Source organism: Etheostoma cragini, chromosome 4 (genome assembly GCF_013103735.1).
Source record: "Etheostoma cragini isolate CJK2018 chromosome 4, CSU_Ecrag_1.0, whole genome shotgun sequence".
NCBI lineage: Eukaryota > Metazoa > Chordata > Actinopteri > Perciformes > Percidae > Etheostoma > Etheostoma cragini.
Genome location: NC_048410.1, coordinates 21898297 through 21922704, shown reverse-complemented (window position 1 = coordinate 21922704; position 24408 = coordinate 21898297). Strand labels below are relative to the sequence as shown.

At 38.9% G+C, this 24408-nt stretch overlaps 2 protein-coding genes across 7 annotated transcripts; one reads left to right on the top strand and one right to left on the bottom strand.

Annotated features, from left to right (window-relative positions):
- Positions 1–495: 495 nt before the first annotated feature.
- tnnt2b (troponin T type 2b (cardiac)) lies at positions 496–9999 on the top strand. Of its 6 annotated transcripts, XM_034870436.1 has the most exons (14): positions 517–620; positions 765–824; positions 939–946; positions 1205–1216; positions 3446–3469; positions 3614–3635; positions 3745–3808; positions 3911–4027; positions 4792–4869; positions 5095–5196; positions 5298–5404; positions 5493–5583; positions 6499–6539; positions 9735–9999. In XM_034870436.1, the coding sequence occupies exons 2-14, from the start codon at positions 778–780 to the stop codon at positions 9772–9774; spliced, it is 753 nt and encodes a 250-aa protein (XP_034726327.1). In that variant the 5' UTR covers positions 517–620; positions 765–777; the 3' UTR covers positions 9775–9999. The 6 variants fall into 6 exon arrangements, with proteins under 6 accessions (XP_034726330.1, XP_034726327.1, XP_034726328.1 ...); XM_034870437.1 differs by lacking the exon at positions 1205–1216; XM_034870438.1 differs by lacking the exon at positions 3446–3469 and having other exon boundaries at positions 518–620.
- Positions 10000–10583: 584 nt separating this feature from the next.
- Positions 10584–23589, bottom strand: pkp1b (plakophilin 1b). The gene is made up of 13 exons (XM_034869926.1): positions 23319–23589; positions 21729–21817; positions 20172–20596; positions 19897–20038; positions 19387–19594; positions 18857–19025; positions 16737–16854; positions 14384–14560; positions 13784–13954; positions 13418–13571; positions 13022–13208; positions 12766–12850; positions 10584–12417 (listed from the first exon to the last, which is right to left on the bottom strand). The coding sequence occupies exons 1-13, from the start codon at positions 23509–23511 to the stop codon at positions 12343–12345; spliced, it is 2193 nt and encodes a 730-aa protein (XP_034725817.1). The 5' UTR covers positions 23512–23589; the 3' UTR covers positions 10584–12342.
- Positions 23590–24408: the final 819 nt, after the last annotated feature.

Here is a 24408-nt window from a genome sequence, read left to right as displayed (position 1 = left end):
TGCATGTGAGGGCATAGTTTCAAGATGAAAGGCGAGGTGCTGAAGACGGTGCCGATGAAGGAAGTGAGTTTTATTTCATTCATTTCCTTGGCAACCTGCTATGGGAATAATGTTCAACCAGATGAATGCATAATACATCCAGTTTAGGGAATAAATCATAGCTGTTAGATGATGCTTTTCTGTGATCGATGTGGTATTAATCTGTATAGAATAAGTTAATAATGTGTTTCTTTGCTCATAAAACAAAGTAGCTTTGTGTATTTCTTTGTGTATTTGTCTGTGAAGAGGAGGTTTACAAAGATTAAATCTAACTTCCCGCTTGTCTGCCAGACCTGAGCAACTACTAAAACCTTTTAAGAGCAATAATCCTGTGCTGCTCAGTCTAGGTTTTGCCATGTAAAAATAGACAATGCTAGTCAATGGAGAATGCATGTTTTTTTTTCGGGCTAGTTAATACCTTCTGCCATCTGTTTGCAGGTATGTGCCTACCCATTGTGGACATGGTAAGTTTGCCGCCATGTGACCCACTCCTGGGTTTAAAAGCTTATGGCCCAAAAGGGAAGGGCACAGTATACAATTCCCCATTGAGCCGACTCAGAAGTACACATCGAACTATCTGGGTAAGTCTTTCTGCTCTCTCCTTGTGTGTTTTTAAACAGTGAATGAAGACATGTGGGTGCTATTTGGCATTAATATATCAACTCAGGCTGTTGTTAGTGCAGTATCACTCACTATCCACCTTTGAATTGGACTTACTTGTGCAGGTGCTGCATCCTAATGCAGGGTGCTGCATCCATGTCAGACACAGAAGATGTCCCGTGCGAGTGAGTAAAAGGATCATTTCTGTAAAATAGAGAGCAATGGTAACAAAGTGATGCCAGCACAGATGGAATCAATTGTAACAAATATACTTTTGATGAGATTTTTTCTTCTTTCAGGGGACAAGGTAAGTCACTTTGTCTGGTCAAGATGAGTCTCCCCACTTTTGCACTTGAAGTTCATAAACTGCAGATTTAGACCGCTGCTTGTTGTCAGTGAAACATTCTGACCGGCTAGATGCTACACGGCCTCTTCACGTGAAAGAAAAGCATGAATATTGTGATTATGCTGCATGTATATGTATCAGAATGGTAAATATGCTTGTGAAGTCCATTGCCATGAATGACCTCTGCTCTTTACCTCTCTTTGTGTGTACGGCGTGAAGGGGACGAGAATGGTATGTACTCTAACTCCAAAAGAAATCTATGAAAATAATATTTATTCTAAAATTTAGAATAAGTATTATTTTACTTTAGAATCTAAATGCTTCAAAAAACATACTGGTTGTATGTTTGCTGCTACATTGTTGCCGGCTTTACACATTTGAGCTTTGCATTTAAAGTTTGTTATCACACTGCATCTGCTAAGCTGGTGGCTTCAGCATTCAGCATACTGTATTTTTGGCGTGTTTGTGCCACTGAGGTAGAAGCAGCTGCTGTCCGTGAGATTGTCTGCCAGATTGACCTATGCCCTCTGAGTGAGTCCTCTCTGTCTGAGGCTGGAGACAGTTTACCTTGGATAAACATCCCAGTGGGTCTGTCCTTTCAATTCAATGGGTCGCCATCAAAGAGATTAAGGGTCATGCCTCTATTTCTGTCTCCTTTGTGAGGCTGTCCATGGCGGTCCACTGTTCAGCCAAGCTATCTCACACTCCCCCTCTATGTGGAGTAGAGTCGATGTTAGAAAGCCTGTAGGTCAGCTTGTGTTCTCAATAGAGGACCTTGGAGACAGCCATGAGGGACAGCCAGCAACACTAAATGCAGGTTGGCTTACCTTCTTTGCAGTGGAAAGAGATTGGGTTACCTAATGGGCCTCTGACTAAAGGCCCCGGGTCACTTTTTCCCACAGAGGCCCAATGTGCAGAGAACTGTTGGGAACAAAAACCACAACACTTTAACTAATTTGAAAATAGTGCAAGACTAAATATAACTGTTGGAAAGCTGACGGCAATGATTTCCCAAATAATATCCAAATTGTATCATTAAGTTGGAAATTTTAAAGTCTTTGTCTGCACAGTTTACTAAAAAAAAAAAAAAAAAAAGGAATATTCAAATGTAAGTGTCATTTAATATCTCTATAACCAGTAACTGCATTTTCAGGGAATCAGTAGATTCCTAACTGAAGACTCCAATGCAATGACAGGTTGTAGAATGTAATATAAGAAAACGCTGTGTTTTTCAATTAAAGTATTGTCCAGGTTCTGAAGGCACCGTCAAAAATACAGGTATAGGTTGCAGAGATGATTCATGTCTAAATGCTGGATGAGATTTTCCCATTACTTGCTAACTTTACATGCTTGCTTTGCACAGAAGAAGAGGAGGATATGGTGGAGGAAGAGGTAGCAGAGGAGGAGGAGGAGGAGGAGGAAGAGGAGGAGGTAGCAGAGGAGGAGGAGGGAGAAGAAGCGGTGGAGGAGGAGATAGATGGTAGTACTGCTTATGCTAATATCTGTTTGCAATCCAGCTATAAATATATGTGGCTTAATTCTTAACACACTGCTGACAACCATGTAGCCTGATGACGCTACACGTGTAAAAAGAATATAATGTCACTGTCATAGAAAAAAAACGTTTCTCCAACACCTGCCAACAACTGTTTATGAGCTGAGAAAAAAACAGTCATGTATTTGGCTTCATGATAATGCAGTTGCTACATAAGCTACACATGATCACACAGGAGATTCATGATTTCACTGGACAGTGATTACATGTCAGCCTGGGAGTATGATGCAATGCTATCTCTAACACAATCACTTTACCTGTATACCTCCCGAAAATACAGTTATAGTTGAATGTCCATTTTGAGCCGTGCAGGCCATATTCTGAAGGTATATTAAACACCTACATATAAGTCTGAAATCATGTAGTTGCAGAATAATTGCTTTTCTTTGTGTCTTGTGTGATGTACTCATGGACAGGTTTACTCTCTGTCTGTTTGGGACTGGGGTGGAGACAACACATGAGTCATCTGTGATGATAATCTAAAGCCTCTAAACTCTCAGAGAGCAAACACGTCTGCATTCTCTGGCTAAGTCCATCAGCAATGACAGGAGATGGTCAGATATGTCGCCTCGGTCCACTGCTATGTGATTGTGGTCTTTCCAAGTCAACAAGTCATCAACTATGACACCAATGTACTTGTTTACGTCCTGCTTAAGCAGAAAAGCTTTAAAAAAAATACCTATTTATATTAGGAATTTTTCCTCATTTTTATATCAAAGTATACTCAAAACAGGATATTGGCTGGCAATAATCACTTGAATCCACATTAAAACATCACCTGTGACCCTGTTCATTATTGTCATATACACATATCTATATATAGTATATCTACATGTCTGTGTAAAGTCTGCTTTTACAACTTCACTTCATGTTGACTCTGCACTGACACTGTCATAATTCAACAGATTCTGCAGGGGAAAGTGAAGGAGGTATGGACAGGTTGTTTAGGAAGTATAAAAGGTCATGTGTGCCCGACAGAGCAGTAAATATTACTCTGTGGGGGTTTTTATGTACCAAGTGATTCCTCTTAAAGTAAAGATCTTACTTTCCTTTCCTTTTTTATTGCTACGCAGAAGAGGCAAAACGCAAGTTAAAGTAAGAAACAAAATTAAATGCATATCCATTACTGAAATTGACACACAATTCTTTCGTGAGAAACATACTAGAATGAAACAATAACAATTGTTTCCATCCTGCCCCGTAGGCCTGGTTTTGTGCCCGGCTTGGCACCTCCCAAAATCCCAGATGGAGAAAAAGTGGACTTTGATGTGAGTTTATCTCAGGACTGGTAGTTACAAGCTGGGGCCTGGGGAAGTGGGGGTGGGGGTTGTTGGATGAGCTCACATTTCGACTTCTTGCTATGATTTCAGGACATCCATCGAAAACGAATGGAGAAGGACCTGACTGAGCTGCACACTCTGATTGACGCTCACTTTGAGAAGCGGAAGAAGGAGGAAGAGGAGCTTCTTAATCTCACAGATCGCATTGTATGTTCGCATCGCACTCTTCTTCTGCAATATAACACGTTGAGTCACCCAGCTCTGTAGCGTAGGGATGCACCGATCTGATGCTGATATCGGATATCAGGCAGATACCGACTGATGATTTAGGGCATGTATCGGTGACAACATAGCTGATCTATTTAATTAAATTCTATGTTCATATACTATATCCTCATGACTACCGGTCAAAAGTTTGGAGTCATTAACAAATTTCCATTCCACTCCATCATAGACAGAATACCAGCTGATCTGAGTGGGTGGCTGATCTTTAATGCAATATCTACATTTCCCATTATCAGCAACCATTCATCCAATGTTCCAAAGACTCATTCTGTTCACTCATCTGATATAATTTAAAAAACTATCTGAGAAAACATTGGAGAAGCCTTTTTGTGCAATTATGTAAGCACATAATGTAATCTGAAAACTGCTGCCCTGGTTAAAAAAGCAATGCAGCTGATCTCAGCTGATATTCTGTCTACAATGGAGTGCAATGGAAATTTCAATGTGAACCCCAACTTTTGACCAGTAGTGTTCTTTATCTACATTATATACAGTATAAGTTGTGACCAATTTGTTCCTACAAAACGATTTAAGATTAAGACTCTTTACAAAGTTGCTGGTGCATGATTTATCTGCACTCAAAACATCTGCTTGGTGCATCCCTAATTAGGTGTTCTCTTTTAGTTACATTTTGAGTTTACGGGATTTGTTTTGGTCTGTAAAATGTATTTTCTTTCCTACTTCAGGAGACACGCAGGTCAGAGAGAGCAGAGCAGATGAAGATAAGAGCTGAGAGAGAAAAAGAACGGCAGAACAAACAAGCTGTACGTATACAAAGACAAGTAACACTCACAGAACTAGATAGACGAGCTTACTGATACCTGCAAGAAGCGGTGAGCCTTCGAAACATTTTAGAGAATGGCTTTGAAACATTGTGTCCTTTAGTTGTAGGCTACTACCCCGGATCAATGCCACCTATTACTTATTCTTAAATCATATAAAACCAACATCAGACAATGTCACTCATCAAATGTAGTCTACCACGACAGGAAGAAAAAGCGAGAAAGGAAGGGGAAGAAGCGAAGAAGAAAGCAGATGATGACGCGAGGAAGAAGCTGATTCTGTCCAACTTGAGTTTCACTGGATACAAGGTGAAGATTTCCTTCATCTTTAAAAATGTCATACACAAGATAGAGGCCAACCTCCTGTGTATATAATACACACACATTGTCCCATTCCTCGTCCTGACCAGACACAACCTGGGGCGAAAAAACAAACGGAAAGGGAAAAGAAAAAGATGATCCTAAACGACCGGCGCAAAGAGTTAAACATTGATCACATGAAAGAGGACAAACTCAGGTAACACAAAACACTCTCTCTCGTCTCAGTTCATTCCACATAGGCCTACTTTCCATGGTCAATCACTTTCTTGTCTACACCGATGCAGGGAAAAAGCCAAGGAATTGTGGGAATGGATACGCCAGCTGGAGGCAGAGAAATTTGAACTTCAGTATAAGCACACTAAGCAAAAGTATGAGGTATGATGTCAGATACGAACTGTTGTCTAATCCTGGGAAAATAGAAACAGACCATGACAGAAAAATGTATGTGAACATTTAAGGCTTCTTACACTTAAACCGCACAATGTACCTACCAGTTTCTGTGGAAGTGGAACTCAGCCAAAGAACACGTGTACGAAATCAGGACAGATGAAGTGGTAGAAGAAGGGTGGAGTGAGAGGTTTGATGTCTACTGTCCTACATAAACAGAGAGCTGTAACAACAGAAACAGTTCACTAGAATAGATGTAATATCTCAATTTCAGCCTAGACTAGTTTGGCAAGTGTTGCCTCATTTTTTTCCTCCATCATGATGGGGCTCAGCTACCAAACCCATGTGTGTGGGATGTCACACTAAGTTACTATGTGTACGATCAGTAAAAAGGAGTTTGTCAAAATAAAGAAAACAGGTTGGGAAAAGTTGATTTAGCTACAGCTAACGCTAGCTGGGGCTATCACAACAGCTAACTTAAACTTAACGCTCATGTTGTCCTTGGGTCAAATTGACCCGTTTTCAGTTACTTTTATTTATTTTTTGTCACAAAAGATGGGCCATCGAAATAAGCACTGAAAATGTCAATGTTAAAAATATCAAAAAACTTTGAAAAAAAACACCAGAAACATTAAAAAAGCACCCACAACATTGAAATGTTACACAAATGTGGGAAAAAGCGATAAAAATGTTGAAAAATCCTGTTTTTTCATGGTTGACGGGAAGACAACACAAGGGTTAAGCAACTGAGAATGCCAGCAGATTGCACACTTTATATGCTATTTTTTAGGGCACATGTCATTGGCAAAACCCACTTAAAACAAATGTCAAAAAATGACTGTCCAGTTACTATGTTTTAGATCCAGTAGATGTCAATAAACTTTTAATCATATCTCTGCACAGGTCACCGTGCTGAGAAACCGGGTCAGTGATCATCAAAAAGTGTAAGTCTATTGTGTTATGAATGCTCACATTAGGGTGCACATATGGACAGTGGTGCTCATCAGTTTACATACCCATGCTTAAGTTGACTAAAAAGAGTAAGAAAAAAATCATCTTTTGTTAATAGATCTTAATGCCTTAATTAAAAACAAGGAAAAATCCAACCTTTTAAGGACACCAATTTTCTTTGTGAATGTATAATGCATTGTAAATAAATACATTTTCTTCCTTGAAATACAGGGGGCATAAGTATACATACCCTTATGTTAAATTCCCATAGAGGCAGGGAGATTTATATTATTAAAGGCCAGTTATTTCATGGATCAGGATACAGGATACCATGCATCCTGATAAAGTTCCCTTGGCCTTTGGAATTAAAATAGCCCCCCCCCCCCCCCCCCCCCCCCCCCCCCCCCCCCCCCATCATCACATACCCTTCACCATACCTAGGGATTGGTATGGGATACTTTCCATAAAAGCATCTCTCAATGCAAATCAAACCAGCTATTAGTCTAACTGAAATAAAACCATGCCAATCTCTAGGTATGGTGAAGGGTATGTGATGATTTTAATTCCAAAGGCCAAGGGAACTTTATCAGGATGCATAGTATCCAGATCCTTGAAATAACTGGCCTTTAATAATAAAAAAAACTGCCTGCCTCTATGGGAATTTAACATAGGGGTGTTTATACTTATGCCCCCTGTATTTTAAGGAAGAACATTTATTTATGTACAATACATTATACATTCACAAAGAAAATTGGTGTCCTTAAAAGGTTGGATTTTTCCTTTTTTTTAATGAAGGCATAAAGATCTATTTACAAAAGATGATTTTTTTATTCCTCTTTTTAGTCAATTTAAGCATGGGTATGTAAACCTATGAGCACCACTGTGAGTGTAAATTGTAATTTCCCAACTAGGTATCAATAAACAGTACACATTATTAAAATAAATAAGTATTATTATTTTAAATTAGTGCCTTCTTACATAACATGGAAGCAAGAATAAGTGCTTAAGCAAATGAAGGAATTTTTGTTATCTCAAGTGTGACATAACATCACGTGTAGCCTATGAGTAGTACCATTTCAGCTATTCTTCTCAATGTTGAAAAGTACTGCGAAGGTACTAGTACTTTAACCCAAGTGATGTAGTAGGCTACAATTTCTAGGTACTTAGCTATACTTTACGTGAGTATTTAAATGTTCTGCTACCTAATACTACTCCGCTCATTTTAGAGGAAAATATACTTTTTACATGTATTTGATTACTTTTGTTTTACTTTTGTTTTTTAAGTTTGCAGATTCAGATTAATAATACAAAACACAGTAGTATATAATATATAGTATTGGCAGAAAGTAACAATACTGTAAGCAATAATCAAGAATTCCCAGCTGAGACTCGTAAGCCTGCCCTGATGACCTCATCAGGTTTCCACCTCCCGTTTCACCTCCCCTCCAGCTTCTCTCGCTACACTGATCTTTAGTAGTTTGAAGCGGCTTCAGTTGCAGCTGTTAGTGCCAGCTGCCCGACAGCAGGACTAAAGTTCCTGAGTACCCGAACAGGACCGGGAAAACAAAAGCCCAAGAGGTGTTTTGACAAAAGGCATGCTGGGGTATCTGAACAACATATGCACTAAGTCCCGAAGGAATGATGGGATTGTAATAAAAGTGCAACAGCTGAGAGATCTTAACTGCTATTTGATATCATCTGGGTTAATGAAGCTTACAGTAAAACAGTGACCGGGTCCTACTGCCGTCTAATTCCTGTGGATTCTTCCACGTGATCCCACATAGACTGGTCTGCAACGAGGGCTCAAGGTCTGAACAAAACTTTAACAAGCTGATATTGGGTTTCCTGTAGAGTTTGATTTTGGCTTTGAAAACCAGTAATACTGTCTCTGATCATTTCAAACAAGTATTGCTTTGCAATCAGTATTTTTATGCTATTCAATTTCAAAAAATGTATTTGGACAAATCATTCCAACGTAATGTGTTAAAGTTTTCCATAAGATGTATAAACGTATATATACACAGGGAAGCTGCAGGGGTCAGGTATCTCAGTGGCAACAGCAGATAAAGATAGCAGCAGACTATTGGGTAGCAAATCCTTTTCCAACAGCAGACAGCTATGAAGAGCTCTCAGTGAAGTCCAACAGAAGCTTTTGGTAGAACAATGGTTCCCAATATGGGGGTCTGGACCCCTGGGAGGTGTCACAACGCAAGCACAAAACTCAGTTTATTTTTTCTCTAATCTTTGCTGTTTTCCCCCTTTTGAAATTCGGCATAATTTCGACATTCTGTGTCACTAAAATTATTCAAATGAAACACATTTGTGAAAATTGTCATCTGATAAAAGTAAAAATCACTCTTTAATTGAGCTTCTCAAAACTCTTTGACATGCATCCTGTCCTGAGGGATACAAGTAGATATTGCTTTGTGGTCAAAGATTTGGGTGCTGTACAGAACTTAACCCCATCGGGATAAGACTTTACGTTGACCTGATGGGATTGTAAAAATAAGAAAATTGTTTTAGGATGCCTTATTAACCCTTACATTGTCCTTGGGTCAAATTTGACCCGTTTTCAGTTGTTTATTTTTTGGACACAAAGCATGGGCCGTTGAAATACACGCTAAAAATACCAAAAAACTTTGACAAAAACATCACAAAAAAAGCACCCACAATATTGAAAAAGTGACAAAAATGTCGGAAAAAAAGGAACAAAACGTTTTTTTCATGGTTGACGGGAAACCAGCACAAGGGTTAAAGAGATTTTGGTCTTCAGTTGTTCCATGTAAGTGCAAAAAAACATTGAATGGCCAGATTCTAAACTATGAGCAGAAATTTCTGCAAATAAAAAGGTTAATGACAATAAATTTGAATGTTGAGACCATTAGGAGAGGTTTGTGGTCTCATATTATCGGTGAGCTGATGTCTGACATTTCCTTTCTGTGACAAGAATTTCCCTAAAATAATTTAAATTTGAAATGCAGCTACAGAGAGTGACTTCTTTGCATCAGAAGAATAAATTCAATTTCTGAAGTTCATTGGAATCAAAATATTAATTAGAACTTGCGACACAACTCACATTTTTGCATTTAAATGCATTTTTAATGGGACGCTAATATACAGGGTTAAGTTTGAATTACAGGTTAGATCTCTGTGTGACGGATCCTTGCTGACTTTCACTTTATTCTCAGTTCAAAGGGTAGCAGAAGCAAGCGTGGCCTGAGGAAGTAACACCTGTCTTCACCCTGGGGGAAACTGGCAACACCTGACATGTATTGCGAGTAACATAAACCGCATAACAAAGTAAAGAATGACAAAATGACAAGATTGTTAACTCTAAATCTATGTCCTAGCACTAAACCCGTCATTTTTAGAGCACTATAAGTGAACTTGAGAATAATTAATTGGTTCTTAGGTGTACGTGTTCACGTTTTGTGGTCGCAATGAATAAAAAAAAGTTATTTAACATACCAGAAATAACGACTCTTTCTTTGAAGTCTTTGGATCCTTCCCTTGTGGGAACTTTTAGATGAGCAATATCTTGGAGGTCATTTAAAAAACCACACCTTGTGTAATAAGGTGAAATTGTCTTTGAAGAATCCAGGCAGCCTCAATGTGAGCTCTCAGTGTTACCGGTCCTCTATAAATATAACACACATGAGCACATAAATCTGTCAGTGCAAAATGAATGGCCTCATAAATCTGAGTATCAAACATGATCCTAGAATACCGTCTTGGCGTGGTTTGAACTGGGGAGGACCAAAGTTGACATCTGGGAAACAATCCCATAATGCACCGAGTGCAACACAACAACAGCTGCTGTGTCTGGCTCTAAGAGCTAGTTCTTAAGCCTTAGAAAATAAATGATAAGGGAGTATTTTGGAACCTGCCCAAAAGCTTTTCAAACCCTGCAGCCAAAAACCTTGACGGGTGTGGCTAGACTTGAGCGAGGCTTAAGAAAACTCTTTATGCTGCACCAGTGACTTTGACAAATGACAATGTCGTCACCTTGTTCGATTTAGTGACACATTTACAGCTGGAAGAGTAGATCTTTGCAAGCTTTATTTATTCCACATTTTGGGACAATACAAATATTTCAGGATCACACACACACACATTTGAAAAAAATGAATACACACCACCAACAGAAGTTGTTTTTACTGTACTGTAAACACACACAATGATGTTACTGTTTGTATATAAATGTATGAACTCCAACAACAGAATTCTTTTTGTAAATGTATTTTTATGTAGAATTGTGTTGTGTCGTGATATCAAAACAGCAATCTCAGTGAATTATAAAATCTTATACCCTTATGGGCCAGTTGTTCAAAAGTAAGCTGATTGGATTTTGGTTATCGGATTGGATCCAATCTTGAAAATGTGTTGTTCAAAAGGGAAAGAAAGAATCTGAAATCAGATTGGATCATGGAATCCAATCCTAGTTTTAATCTGGATTAAATATTCAGGATTTGGATAACTTTGATCCAAAAAAAATACAGGATTATCCAGATCCTTACAGGGCGTAGGATTTCAAGGTGGATTCCAGGAAGAAAATATAGTCAAACTTTAAAACTGGTCAAATAATACATTTGTATCATTTAGTGTTTATACGTCTATTTATATTTGCACTTGACTTGTGTAACCGTTGTAACATTGATACAAGTAGATAAAGTACACATAGGCTATCAATTACAAAAGAAAAATGATCTTGTCCCGATGAAACAATCCCCCTAACATATTTCAATATCAAACAAAAATAATAAATTACATTGTTCTGTCATTCATCACTGTATATTTATTTCAAAGAAACAATCATCAGAGATGACAAAAATAAATTCTGTTCTCTCTTCCTCAGATGAAGAAGAACCTTGAACATTCTTTATTTTGTTAACTATTAGACTTTAAGCCTTTTTTTATTTATTAAATTTTCAAAATATCCACAATGTATTTGTTAATGTATATTTGTTTTGTATTTGTTGAGGCCCGGATGAAGGGCCATAAAAGAAATTATGAATGGAAGTGGATGTTGCTGTTTTTTTTGTGTTTTGTCTCAAAATACGAAAGATTTCCAGTGACCCCATGTTGGTTCTACTACCTTTTCTCTACAAAGCTGGTGGCCCACATTATGATAGGTTGTCCTACAGCACTGCTAATCCTCATATGGTAATCTTGAAAACTGTATCTGGATCAGGGTGATCTTTGAAAAGCGGGCATAAAAATAAGACAGATTACCTAATCCTGGATAGCAAAAAAAAAAAATGGGATTTCCAAATCCGGATCATTTTGATCCAGATTAAATCTTTTGAACAACCGGCCCCAAAACTGTGTATCTGGATCAGGGTGATCCAGTCAAATGTTGCTTTGAAAAACCGGCATAAAAGTAAGACCGATTACTTGATTCTGAATAGCAAAAAAAAAAAAAGGGTTTTCCAAATCTGGATCATTTTTATCCAAATTAAATCTTTTGGACAACTGACCCTATGTTATTATCTACTGAAGCAAAGCCATGGTAGAATATTGCAGACATTCCAAAAATTAAAATGAAAGCAGTTAAAATTAGAAAAGCAAACAATGCCAGTCTGGTTGCTAACGTGACACATCTTACGCTTCAACTTGTTTCCCTACAAAGGAAAAGTAACCTGCATTTACAGGGAAACATGATGTGGATACACATATTAAGACACTTTCTAAGTATTTGTGGTATGGGTAAGGATGCTGCTCAGCCAGATGTGCAGAGGACTTGCACGTGAGTAACTCTGGGGAGTTACTTTCAGAGATCCATTTAAGTTAGTCAAGTTAATCAACAACTTGAACCGACTTGTGTGCTGCCGTGGTGATGTCGTTCACAAAAGAGGACTTGCTCATTCCTTGCTGCAGGACAAAAAGTGAACAATAAATCATTGTGCCACCTCAGTAACCACACTAGACTGACAGTAAGTGACACATTGATTTCTTGAGCTGAAATGTGTGTTATAATGCAAGATGTTAGTGTGCTGTTGTACATGTGCGAACACAGTCCTGCCACTGTTCCCTTGAACCTGAGCTACTAGATTCCTCAGCCGTATCACTTTCTTTCTCTGGGCCTGATCCTAACCCTTCTAACCCTGTTTCTCAGAAATACCCGAGGAAGGTGTGGACACTTGAGTTGAAGGTAGAAAAGGCACAAGGCACACCCAAACCTTGACAGATCTTGACAGACAAGGTTAAGCCTCTACTCACCTTTTTTAGGAAGCTTTGTAAATCTTTGTCTGACCACAGGTTATAGAGAAGCAGGGCTGCAGCTTTGCTGGATTTTGGGAAATATCTTAATAGGAGGGGAAACAAAATATCAGTTTGGACTTGTGGAAATCTGACTTGCATGCAAAACGTAATCCCGGGTGAGTCATAGGTATTCACCATTATCTTTTAATATCAATTCTAATACATCCATGTACACAAGCAGGCACATTGTCTTCTTGCTCACATGTAACCTTACCCGTTTAGGCTTAGATCTTTCAGTGAGTTAATCAGCTTGTTGTTTAAATGGTGCTTGCCCATCTCAGGTTCCTTCATGAACAGGCAGTTGGAGGTCCGACAAGCCATGGCCAGTGTGTCATCAGACTCATTTCCTCCCTTAGTGCCTGCGCTGAGGATGCCTAGCAGCTCTGGGAGGGCTTTACGAGCTTTAGTAACAAGGCAAACAAAACCCACAGGCTCTTAACACAAGCACACGCTTGTAAAACCACAAAGGATTGATCAGGATAACGCATGTCAAGGAACTTACTCAAATCTGAAATCTACTCTGAAGCCATAAGTCATGTAGATTCTAAATAGTATTATGCTTTATCATATTAATGTTTGAAAAGCATACTACATTTCAACTGTGTCTTACCTATGGCATTGTGCAGGTTTGGGTTCTTGGCCAGGTTTCCCACCAAAGCCACTGTGTTCTTCTGCATGGTAACTTTATTAGATTTTAAAAGAGGACAGATAACTTGCAAGCCATTCAGTTTTTGCACAATGGTCTGGCTCATCACACTGGAGACCTGTACATACAGAAAACAATATAAACTAAGAAACCATCAGTAATCAACATCAAAACATGTATAAATAAAGTTGACCTACAGGATTTACTGATAGATCAAATATTTACAATGGTCATTTTAAAGTTATCCAAACCAGTGTGCAAATAGAAATCAAATGTATTGTATTTTTGGTCCTGGTCAGTGTGTAACAACATAACATGTTTTTTTCTTACAATGCCTTCATATGTGGTGAGGTTCTGCAGGGCTCCACAACAGGCTTCCTGTGTTTCTTCTCGCTGGCTGGTGCCAAGCAAAGAAAGGTAAGTCTGCAGGGTTTGGGAGTGGATCAGCCAACCGGCCCCGTTAGGTTGTGGATCCTCAACGACCGGGAAGTCAAAGTGGCGCTGAAAAAAAAAAAAAAAAAAGGGGAACCATTGTTGTCAACGTGTAGCTTTTATAGCATTTCAGAATTTATCCATAGAATTTTTGGGAAATTATTCAAGGAAACATTAGACGAATCAGAATAATTTCCAAACACACTGTGTCTTTTAATAGATAAAACATGCAACCCTACTGACGTGTTATACCTTGTGTACATTCTAATTACCGGTATAACGGACATAATGTCGGTACCATCAATGAACATGTTATACTGAGGAATAGGAAAAATGACAACACACACATTGATAGATAGTGTCAAGAAAAACTAATATGTCCTTGTAGGAAGTGTCAACAAGTATTTCTGATGTGCTGTCATAATAAAAAGTAATCCTTTAGCCCTGGTCTATATCAGTACAAACGTTTTTCTCTGCTGTGCACCTTCCTTGTCTCACCTCGTGTTCTGATGTTTTGCTTTGGGGACTGAAGCAGCCGATACGGCCGGTGTCCCCCTGAATGTGGTCCTTGTTGACAGTCTTGGCCAACGCTGTGATCCTGCTGAATAGGGCCGGAGCCTCGGCCTCCAGCTGGAACGTCAGGTTGTGTAGGATACACACGCAGTTTTCTACAGACTGTTTCAACAAGCAATACACAACATACAGTTAGTGGGCATGTAAGACTCAGACACAGAAATTGCACGTTCATGCTCAATAAGTTGCCTAGTAACGGGAACGCTGGCGAGATTGACGCCACTCCGTCTGGCTTGTTTATTTTCAGTAATTTTACTTTTTCATCACAAAAACGTAGATAATTTTAGTTGATGTTTATACTTAGTTCAAGCTCAATAGTTATAGTTACATATAGCAACGCATTTTATCATCTCTCCACCGTATCTTTTTTTTTATACGGGGTTAGAGCCGGACATGATGCCCGATGACTGGAGGATGCCATGGTGACCGGAGGATGCAAGGTAAGTTTACCACAGTAGCCTAAGCCCTGCGCCCAGGCCTGTATGACTACTTACCCACATAACTTCATGCATAGGCTACATCTGCTGGAGGATGAGGAAATACTTAGTAAGTGAACTTTACCGGCTATGGGGGAGCTGTGCACCTTCTGTGGAGCTTCTGTGTCAAAGCGACATTCTCCGACGCCCATAATCGGATATGCACGGTCAGTCAAACCGACTGAATGTTGGATTGGTCAACATTAGATCTTCTCTCGTTGGCAACTTCACTGTGGACCATGGACTGGGCTTTCTGTGTCTTGCGGAGGTGTGACAGCGGAGCGATGATTTTTTCCACCTGAACCAAGCAGTCCCGCATGGATGGATTTGTTTACATCCGTGAACCCCACTCACCCAGGAGGACAGGGGGTCTCGCTCCGCTCTATCGTGAGAACTGGACGTTTAACACCGCGACCCGCTTGCTGAGATCCTCTCAGCAGGCCTACTGCATGTCATAGTGTGAACCTCAGCACCTTTATGAGATGAATATAACTTTAATGTCCTTTTTTTGTTCGTGACGTGTCCTTGGGTGCCATGAAAGGCGCTTTAAATAAAATTTAGTATTGTTATTATTAATAACCCTCAATTTCTTATATATTATACAGGTGTTGCTGTTACATTTTGTCTCTTCCCTGTAAATTAAATTGCTGTAAATAATTGCTGTAAATAAAGTGTCACAGCCTATTGTGCATTAAGATATTTAGCCAATTATTAAGCTGTCATACAGAAATAAGTTATGTTAAATGGTAAACACATTTTACTGCCTGTGGAGCACTGCCACTGCTGCAAAAAAAATTGATAATTGAACAAGTTAAGCAAATAGATGATAGGTCAATATTATTATATTATGCTCATTTTTAAGGTTAATTACGCTATTGTATGTTAACATGCTTTAATGTTAAAAACAACCCATTTTTCACACATTGTCTATCTGAATATACTTGTATTGTTTGAGACGCTACATTTTAGCGCCTGTCTCTTTAAGTCCCCCACCTAAAAAAGGCAGAGTCTGCTCTGATTGATCAACAACGGTCCTCATTTGCGCTCTCAGCGTCTTTGTACCGCAATTTCAACTGGGGAATGACCGGAATGGCACTAACTACCTACATATAGTATAGTTTATAGTTGTGACATCATAACTGTACGGATGGCCCTGCGGCTTGTTTGATGGACACTGTTTCTGAATACGGTCTGTGTGCCTTTCTCTGTAGATTGAGTTTTTTGGTTCTTTCACAGTATTTACATAGCACCTCATCCTGCTTTATCATAATAAATAAAGACACTATTTTACCAATATAGGTCCTTTAAATACTGGAGCAAAATAACAATACAATTTGCTGCATTACAATATTTTGCTGTGTCAAACAAAAGTAGTTATCACGCTAGAGAAGGCTTACTAATGCTTACTTACTGTAATCACAGCATTTAAATAATCCACAAAACAAAACACTGAGCATTACTAGCCTTTCTATATGTGGGCTACTGTTCAAAGCATAAGTCTGTATACATGAATTTATAAAGGCAACACATTATAGTGCATCATTTACTGTGCAGCTGATCACATTATGACTCAGCTGGCCCTTTACAGTGGTTGCAGTAGAAGTTCTCTTTGCAATCTACAATAGTAGTTGGTTAACTTCAAACTGCAGCTCCTCGCTATAGCGACAGATGTTTTTCATGTTCAACATGAAGGTGTGACATCCGAGTGAATAAGAAAATAAATTTGAAAAAGGTGCACCCAGACAGAGAGAGTGAGTGTAGAATTAACTGACAGTATAAAAAGAACATAATCCCTCGCTTACCTTATCATCTGGGTTTCCTGCATCCACGCAGTCTTTCACATAGCTGACCAAAGAGTCAACCAAACCGCGACACTTTCTCATCGTCTGTCTGTTGCTTTGCTTTGTACTGCTAAGGTTTCTGTTGAAAAAGAAATACAAGAGGTTACAGGATGTTTTGATGCATTAAAGAGTATACACAGACTTGAAAAAGGATTCGGGGATTTGGATAAACTTGTGCATGCTTTTGTCTTCAGTAGACTCCTGTAATGGTGTCTTTACAGGTCTCCCTAAAAAAAAAAAAAAATTCGATTGGACAGCTGCAGCTGATTCAGAACACTGTCTTCACAAAGGCCAAGAAAGTAGATCGCATCACTCCACTTCTGAGGTTTTTAAACTGGCATTCGGTCCCCAGAGTCAGAACTAAACAGGGAGGGGGGGGGTGGGGACATCTGGAACAAACTGCGAGAAAACTGCAGTTCCGCTGCAACTCTGTTCTTTTAAATCAAGGGTGAAGACCTTTCTTTTTGATACTGTAACTTTTATTCTTATTACTTTTTTTATTGTTTTAAAGAGCTCGAATGTATTATGTAAAGCACTTGGAATTGCTTTGTTGCTGAAATGTGCTATACAAATAAAGCTAACCTAAAGACACATTGACATTTTAGGCAAACATAAAAATTGTTTTTAGATGAAGATCGTAGCCCATGCTATGAGTGTGGTAGTTTATTTTAAGTACAGCGTGTATTTTTTAAATTTTATTTTATTGGTGGTTTGAATGTTGTGGAAACACCTCTTAGCAAAAAAGGGAATGAATTGGCTAATATTACTTTGACCTGGCCTTAAAAGTAAACAATACTAATCTTGTTCAGTCAGGTAAATGATTAAAAGAGCAGACAAGACAAACAGTTCCAACTTTCCCAGAATGACAGTCAATGTTTTACACATTCAGCCACGTGTTTGCTGATATAGTAGATATGATTATATTGCTAATATCACCGGTTACTGTGGTTTTTATTGATGATGATGTTATACATTAACAATTGTCACAACCTCTTCAGAAAGGCCTATTCATTGGTGCAGAAAGGCTCGTACGGATTTGAAAAGACAATGAAGGGTGAAGTTATGCACAGCAAGAAAATAATTTATATCAATGGATGGCAGATTTATATTTTTAACAGCTGCCAGTATAATGCAATAAATGCAGACTCAATACAGATCAACAGTAGCAAAAACTAGAGCCTCTGAAATGCCGTTAAAGTTCAACCCACATCTCTGAAGGCAAGACTTTTGTATTAAAACTACATTAGTTTTAATAAGTGTACCTTATAAACTGTTAGCTGATTGTATGTCCTGGACCTATGGCAATGAGGTTTAATCTAAAAAAAGATTTTTTTTTAAAGGTTACCTAATAAACTGTTATTGTGTTGCACAAAATTTGGATTGCTTTTTTGATTTAATAGATTATATATAGACTATATGAAGTTTCACTTTGTTGTACTATAATCTTATCCGGGTCCCGGTCTATAGTATTCATCACAATGGTACAGAATTAAGTAGCTTTTTACCAGAGATAATCTCAGTCGTTGCCTTAGACTCTGAACCTCACGTTCACCAGACTAATGTAAAAACATCAACGTGTTGACAGTGTGTAATCTCCCTACTGCTACTATTATTATTGTCTGTAGGGCACATTCACATCATCTGTACCGACCAGTTTTGTACTGACCTCGGCTTACCCCAAATCTTTTCAAATGCACATGAAACTAAATAAATCTCTCCAGGAAATGGTATGATTTAAAGGAACAAAATCCCAAAAGCATGCCAAAGTTATACAGAATTCCCTGGTTCATGGTTGTTATTTACAGCTATTGGAATGTATGGATGTCATGTATAAATATATAATAATCTGTTTCCTGCTGATCCAGAGTTAGGATACAATCCAACTTTATTGCCAGTTTACACTAAAATTCATTTTGCGTTACCGAGCAGCTCACACAGAGTTAGACAAAAGTTACACAAAGATAGTACAAAGATGAAAACACACCAACAGCTACACACAGGCAATGAGATCCTTAGCCTTATGAAAGCTAAAGAAAAGATGGTGGCGTGTTATCGGGTGCTCAGTTGGAACATTTGCTTACCTTAGACATCCGGTGGCGTTGAAGAAGACCTCAGGGTCTTGGCTGTTACTGCTGGTCTGCTTAGGACCGGTTGTGTAAGGCACAATCACACGCTCGATAAGGACTGGCAGAGCACTCTTTAGCAGGTCTGGCTTCAGGCTGTCTACAGAGGACAGATTCCACAAGAGACCTGCCGAGAAAATGGATAACTCACTTCTTATGGTAAATATATAACACATCATCATCATCACTAATCTATCAGTTGTTTTCATTACAGGAAACCCTGAGTTTTGGTCTGATAACAGATTGAAAACTTTGTTGGGATGTATGTTCAGATGCAATCATACATTAATCATTAAACCCATTCTGATCTAAATAAACATCTATCATACAAATAGGAAGGTGATTTTGGCAATATGTTTCAACGCTTTGCAGAATGCCAGCACTCAAGGAACAGCTCAGTGATTGACAGCAGGATTATGTTGTATTACACACAAAAGGTCTGACTTAGGTGTGTGTATAATGTTGCATATTTCAAAGCTAACTTGCACCTGTTAGTTGTTTCTGTATCTCTACAGAGTCTGTCTCTCTGAGCAGAGCCACGGCCTCTGTGATGCCCCCCGAGCGATATATCTCCTCCTTGTTATTTTGGCTTTTAAAGGACAGGTTACGGAGGGCAGCCAAGGCTGTCTGGTTGACTTGTAAACTGGAGCTGCGTAGCAGATTCACCAAGGGATGGATCCCGTTCAGCTTCAAAACCTGCGAGACGAGAGGGCTTCAGGAGTTAGCACAGTAATAATTTACCATAATCCCCATGGAAGCCGTTTATTCCATACTTAGCTTATGACGACTAGCATGGATTACAATGAGTTAAATAATACTTTGCTCTGAGAAATGGCAAAGTGAAAACCTATGTCAGCAGAAAGGCTGCAATAAAAACTGTGAATAGCAAGCCACTGCCAGGGACCCTCCAAATAGTCCAGGTTTACTACATGTTAAAGATATAACCCTTAAGATTGTCTGTCTGTCAACTGTGATATGAAGACAATAAGACAAACCACCTCCTCTTTAGCCTTGTCGCCGATGAAAGTGTTGTGCTGTATGTAGGAAGCGCCGCAGTGCTGATATGTCTCATCATCGTTGGAAAGAAAATGCACAGCCTCCTTCATAGTGATGTCAGCAACTCCACTGTTATCATTTGACCTGCAAGGGCAGAAAGCAATCCAAACGCTACTTTAAAAACACAAGAGCATGCCAGAATCTTTTGTACATTGAAACATTTGATGAATCGTCAGTGCTTGAACTATGGAAAATATGGCATTGTAGTCTCACTCACCCAGAATCTCCTTTGCTATTTGGAGCACCCTGGGTAACGGGAGGCTTCGAGAGTGTTTTGGTCACGTCACCTTTGCTGTACACGATCTGGCTGTCTGACTTGGTCTGACTTGTGCCATTCATAATGTGCAAAGGCTGAAGATGAGGCTGGGACGTGGTGTTTGTTATAAACTGACTGGTGCCCCTCTCTGTCCTGTAGGTGCCCCTGTTGGAAACAAGTCTCTGCAGAGGAACGTGTTTTTTTGGCATGGAGAGCTGCCGGGCTCCACCAGGCTCGCTACGGCTGGTGTAGGTCTGACAGACGGCCATGGATCCGACCGGGGCGTAACACCTCTCATATTGATAGGTAGAAGCTCTTGTGTTCCTCTTCACTCCGGATCCCTGTATGTTGTTCACTAGTTGCCGATTGTTTTTCTCTACGCTGAGCTGAAGAGCCAAAGAATACATGAGTTTGCAATTAAGGATCATAACATCATGTGAAGGCTCATTTCACCAGTGACTAAGCAAGGAGACGGAGTGAGTGACAGTAAACTGGCAATGGCAAATCACATCTTGAAAGAAGTATTTTGGTGTGCAACCCTGCGGTTCGGTTATTTGGAGAGCTGTCAGCCTATGGGAGAGGCTGGTAAAGAGGAGACAGAAAGTCTCCGGGAGGATCTAGAAACAGGTTTTTTTGAAGAAAAAACCCAGAAAAGTCAACCGGGGACAACAAATCTTTGAGCCAGTTTCTTGTTATTGGTAACAGGCTCCCACAAGATGGTGCATACAGTGCCATTCTAAACTGCCAAAGAATATCCATGCTATTATGTGTGTTTCTTGTGTTATTTCTGCAACAATGACGCATCAAATAGTGGTGAAATAGCTCACTTAACTTTGATTTACTGGGAATTACAAGTCAGTCGGTTGCGATGTAGTTCCTCCCGGACCAAATAAATATAATGTAGTAGACTTTTTAGATTATTTATGGTTTTCACATTTATTGATTTGAAAGTTTTAACAGTCAATTGTGTAATCAGTCAGAAATGTTTTGGGTTTTTTTGCAGCTATTTTAATAATCATTTTAGACAACTGCAAGCCAAATATTAGCTTGTTCCAGGTTTCCACTTTTCTTTGTCATTATATGATAGTAAATTCTTTTTTTGACAGTTATTCGGAAAAAACAAGCAATTTGAAGACGCCACCTTGGACACTATAATGGGCATTTTTCAAACTTACGGACACTTTATAGACAAAACAATCGATTAATTAGGGGGAAAATTGTGATTAATTAATAATGAACACAGTTCTTAGTTGCAACCTTAATCTAGATGATGTTTTAAAAACGTCCACACACTGTAATAAAAAATTATTTAAAGATGTTAAATGAGGCCAACCATGTGTAATTTGTGCAGAGATGGAGAATTAACTCTCTAACACAATATTAAATGGTAGCTATACGTCCCTGCCTCAGACTCACATTATTTAATCTATGACAACACTGTGATGATAAAAACAACCAGAAGATTCACTCCCGCCAGTCAACGGTGTAATAGAAATATAGAGAAACTCCGTAACTTACAGTTTTAGAATTCCCAAAGTAGAGGGTTCCACTAACTTTGCTGGTCGGTGAGTTTGGAGCATCTATGAACACGGAGTCACACGTGGGGGCTGAGGAGGAATGTGGAGGGTTATCCATTAGACACCTTTTCAGTTGGTCTGATGTTTTCTTTATGCTTAAAGTGATAGTGTCCATGTTGTTTTAAAAGACAAATTCAGGTCCAAAAACAATAAAATGTGCAAAATGGAAACAGCAGAGGCCCAAAAGTGGAAACATGAATTAATGAAAGTGTGTCTAGATTATTGCACTCAGAATTCCTAATCACACTGAAGAAATATAAAATACATGCAAGAGCATTGTAGAAACCTGCAATGGCTTATATGAAGAAACCACACCCAAATCTAGACATACAAAATCATATCAATGTAGAATTATTTGAAGAAAAGGTCACACTACAAATCTTATTTTGATTTTCAGAGTATTCTGTGCTTTTTCAATACATATTTACTAGTTTGCTCTATTTAGATAGAATCCTTTTTGTGTAGAAAATCTACATTTGGACATGAATGACATTAAGTATTCTGATTTTGTTATTTAAAAATAAATTCACCCCAAATTTCATATACAGAGGTGTCAGGTTTTAAGAGTTACTTTGATATATTGTTATTTGTTGTCCTTGTAAGTCCCTCTGGATCAACATGCTTCAAATGTGAATTAGATTCAGAGATGAATGGGCCAGGGCCGTAGCCAGGATTTTAACAATTCTGAGCTCATGGGAAATAGTTAATCATGAGTCAGAGTCCCCACAACCCCCCAGCAGAATACTTTTTTTTTTTAAAGTAACTCATTTGGCATCTTACAAATCAGCTGTTAATTATATTTGTCTTCAAAGTTTATTTAAATGGAAGCTCTTTAAATTAACTTTCACTGAAAATTTACAACTGCAACAAGAGCATTGGCTCTATTTTCTCTGCACTATAGTTAGTCCCAGGGAACATCTATTCTACAGAAAAGTGATATAAAGCATTACAGGTTAACTTCCTTTGACATGTGTCAAACTAAAGGTCTGCGTGCCAAATCTGCATTTGGGCCGACCAGTTTTCAAACTGTGATTAGGCAACACTCAAAGCAGAATCTGGCAGATTTAGTGACTTTGACACTCAGAAATTCCCACAGAATCGTAGTTTTCATATTCAGGCTGTGAAACGGGTTATTGCTGTGAAATATGTAATAATTGTTATGCTTGATTTGTTTAATTCTAGGATTAAGGAACTTTTTTGCTGACTTTTTACAGCTTTATGTTGACCAAACGGTAAGAGAAAAAGCTATATGAATCAAACATAAGATTGATATATAATAATGTGCCAGCAGTAAAACAATACTTGACTTTTGATTAAATAAAAGCATGTCCATAAAGTCTGATTTTCCAGTGTGGTCCTTATAGTGAAACAAATGTTGTTTTAAAGCCTTCTCCACACCGCGAAAAATACTGAACGGAAAATACTACAATCAGCCAAAATGAACATAATAATAATTCAATTGTTTTCGCTTTAATCCTGAAACTTTTGAGTTGTGTGTACGGCCCTGGTGTAGGCTACTGGCTGCTCTTACTTGTTGGAGATAAAGAAGTAGATCCACTCCTGCTGCTGCTGGACCTCCTGGACTTGGTCCTCCGGATAATCTGGACTTGTTCCAGGACGCGCTGTTGCCCTGATCGAAACTGGTTACCGGACGGCAGAGCCAGAGACGTGTCGTCCACATTCCCGATGGAAATAACCGATTTCAGCGGATCCAGACTCGTCATTTTTGTTATTAAATGTCCGGATGGCCCAACGACATCCAGAGTAGGCAGGCAGCGTCACAGAGGAAGGCTTATACATGCGCACCTTGCCCCAAGATCAGACCGCGCCCATGTTGGCACAATAGACCTACACAACTCTGCTCTCTCTTACTAGTGTCATCTATTTTCTACAGGTATAGTCTTGACAAGTAGCACTCCTATGGACATGCGCAGTTTTCCTTGGTCATTAGTTTCATTTATTTTTTTAGTTTTGCAGTGATGCCAAACACGATAATATAATAGGAAAGGATGTTGATGAAATACTTTCACTATGGATGAGCTTTCTCAGACATTAGGCTACAACGTTAATATCAGGCAAGAAAGAGTAATATGACAAAAGCAGATTAGTATGATGCTAAATGTAAGCACTCTTCCTGACACTGAACTAAGAAAGGCCAGGGTTGCAGAAGGGATGTGTGACATATACATATAAGAGTATTCAATGGCTCTGGCCAAACAAATTCTCTTTAATGCTGTTCTCAAACACAGCTTCCTTTTTCTCGCCTTTCCAGTAAAACTGCTTAATCAATCTTTTGTGAAAATTCAAGGGCTGATTTTAGCATCCACAATCAAATAAGAAACTTCAAGCTCATTTGCATTTTGTGTGGTGTAGCCTTATTTACATACAGCATACTGTTTGCATTCGTCGTGCTCAGGGCTGGGGGTCCTTTTTCTGATAAAGCCAAGGAATTCTGTTGACTTTTGAAATGAGTAAAATCCATTGATGTGATTTGCCGTGGGAAACAAATGAAAAATGTTAATGTACCACACCCATGGGCGCTCTTGCCCTGAGGGCATATCTGGTAAATTTGGCTTGTCTTAAAATCACTGGTGATGAGCCAGTTTGGTGTTAGTTTTCGT

Excerpts from the sequence above, each read along its gene's own strand:
- tnnt2b (XM_034870434.1), top strand. The coding sequence starts at position 2,363 with ATGGTGGAGGAAGAGGTAGCAGAGGAGGAGGAGGAGGAGGAGGAAGAG. Across the intron at positions 3,470-3,613 it reads TGCAGGGGAAAGTGAAGGAG|AAGAGGCAAAACGCAAGTTA; the intron begins GTATGGACAGGT and ends ATTGCTACGCAG. Across the intron at positions 5,584-6,498 it reads ACACTAAGCAAAAGTATGAG|GTCACCGTGCTGAGAAACCG; the intron begins GTATGATGTCAG and ends ATCTCTGCACAG.
- pkp1b (XM_034869926.1), bottom strand. The coding sequence starts at position 23,511 with ATGACGAGTCTGGATCCGCTGAAATCGGTTATTTCCATCGGGAATGTG. Across the intron at positions 19,026-19,386 it reads GATACAGAAACAACTAACAG|GTCTCTTGTGGAATCTGTCC; the intron begins GTGCAAGTTAGC and ends TTTTCTCGGCAG. Across the intron at positions 16,855-18,856 it reads AACGCCACCGGATGTCTAAG|AAACCTTAGCAGTACAAAGC; the intron begins GTAAGCAAATGT and ends CTTTTTCAACAG.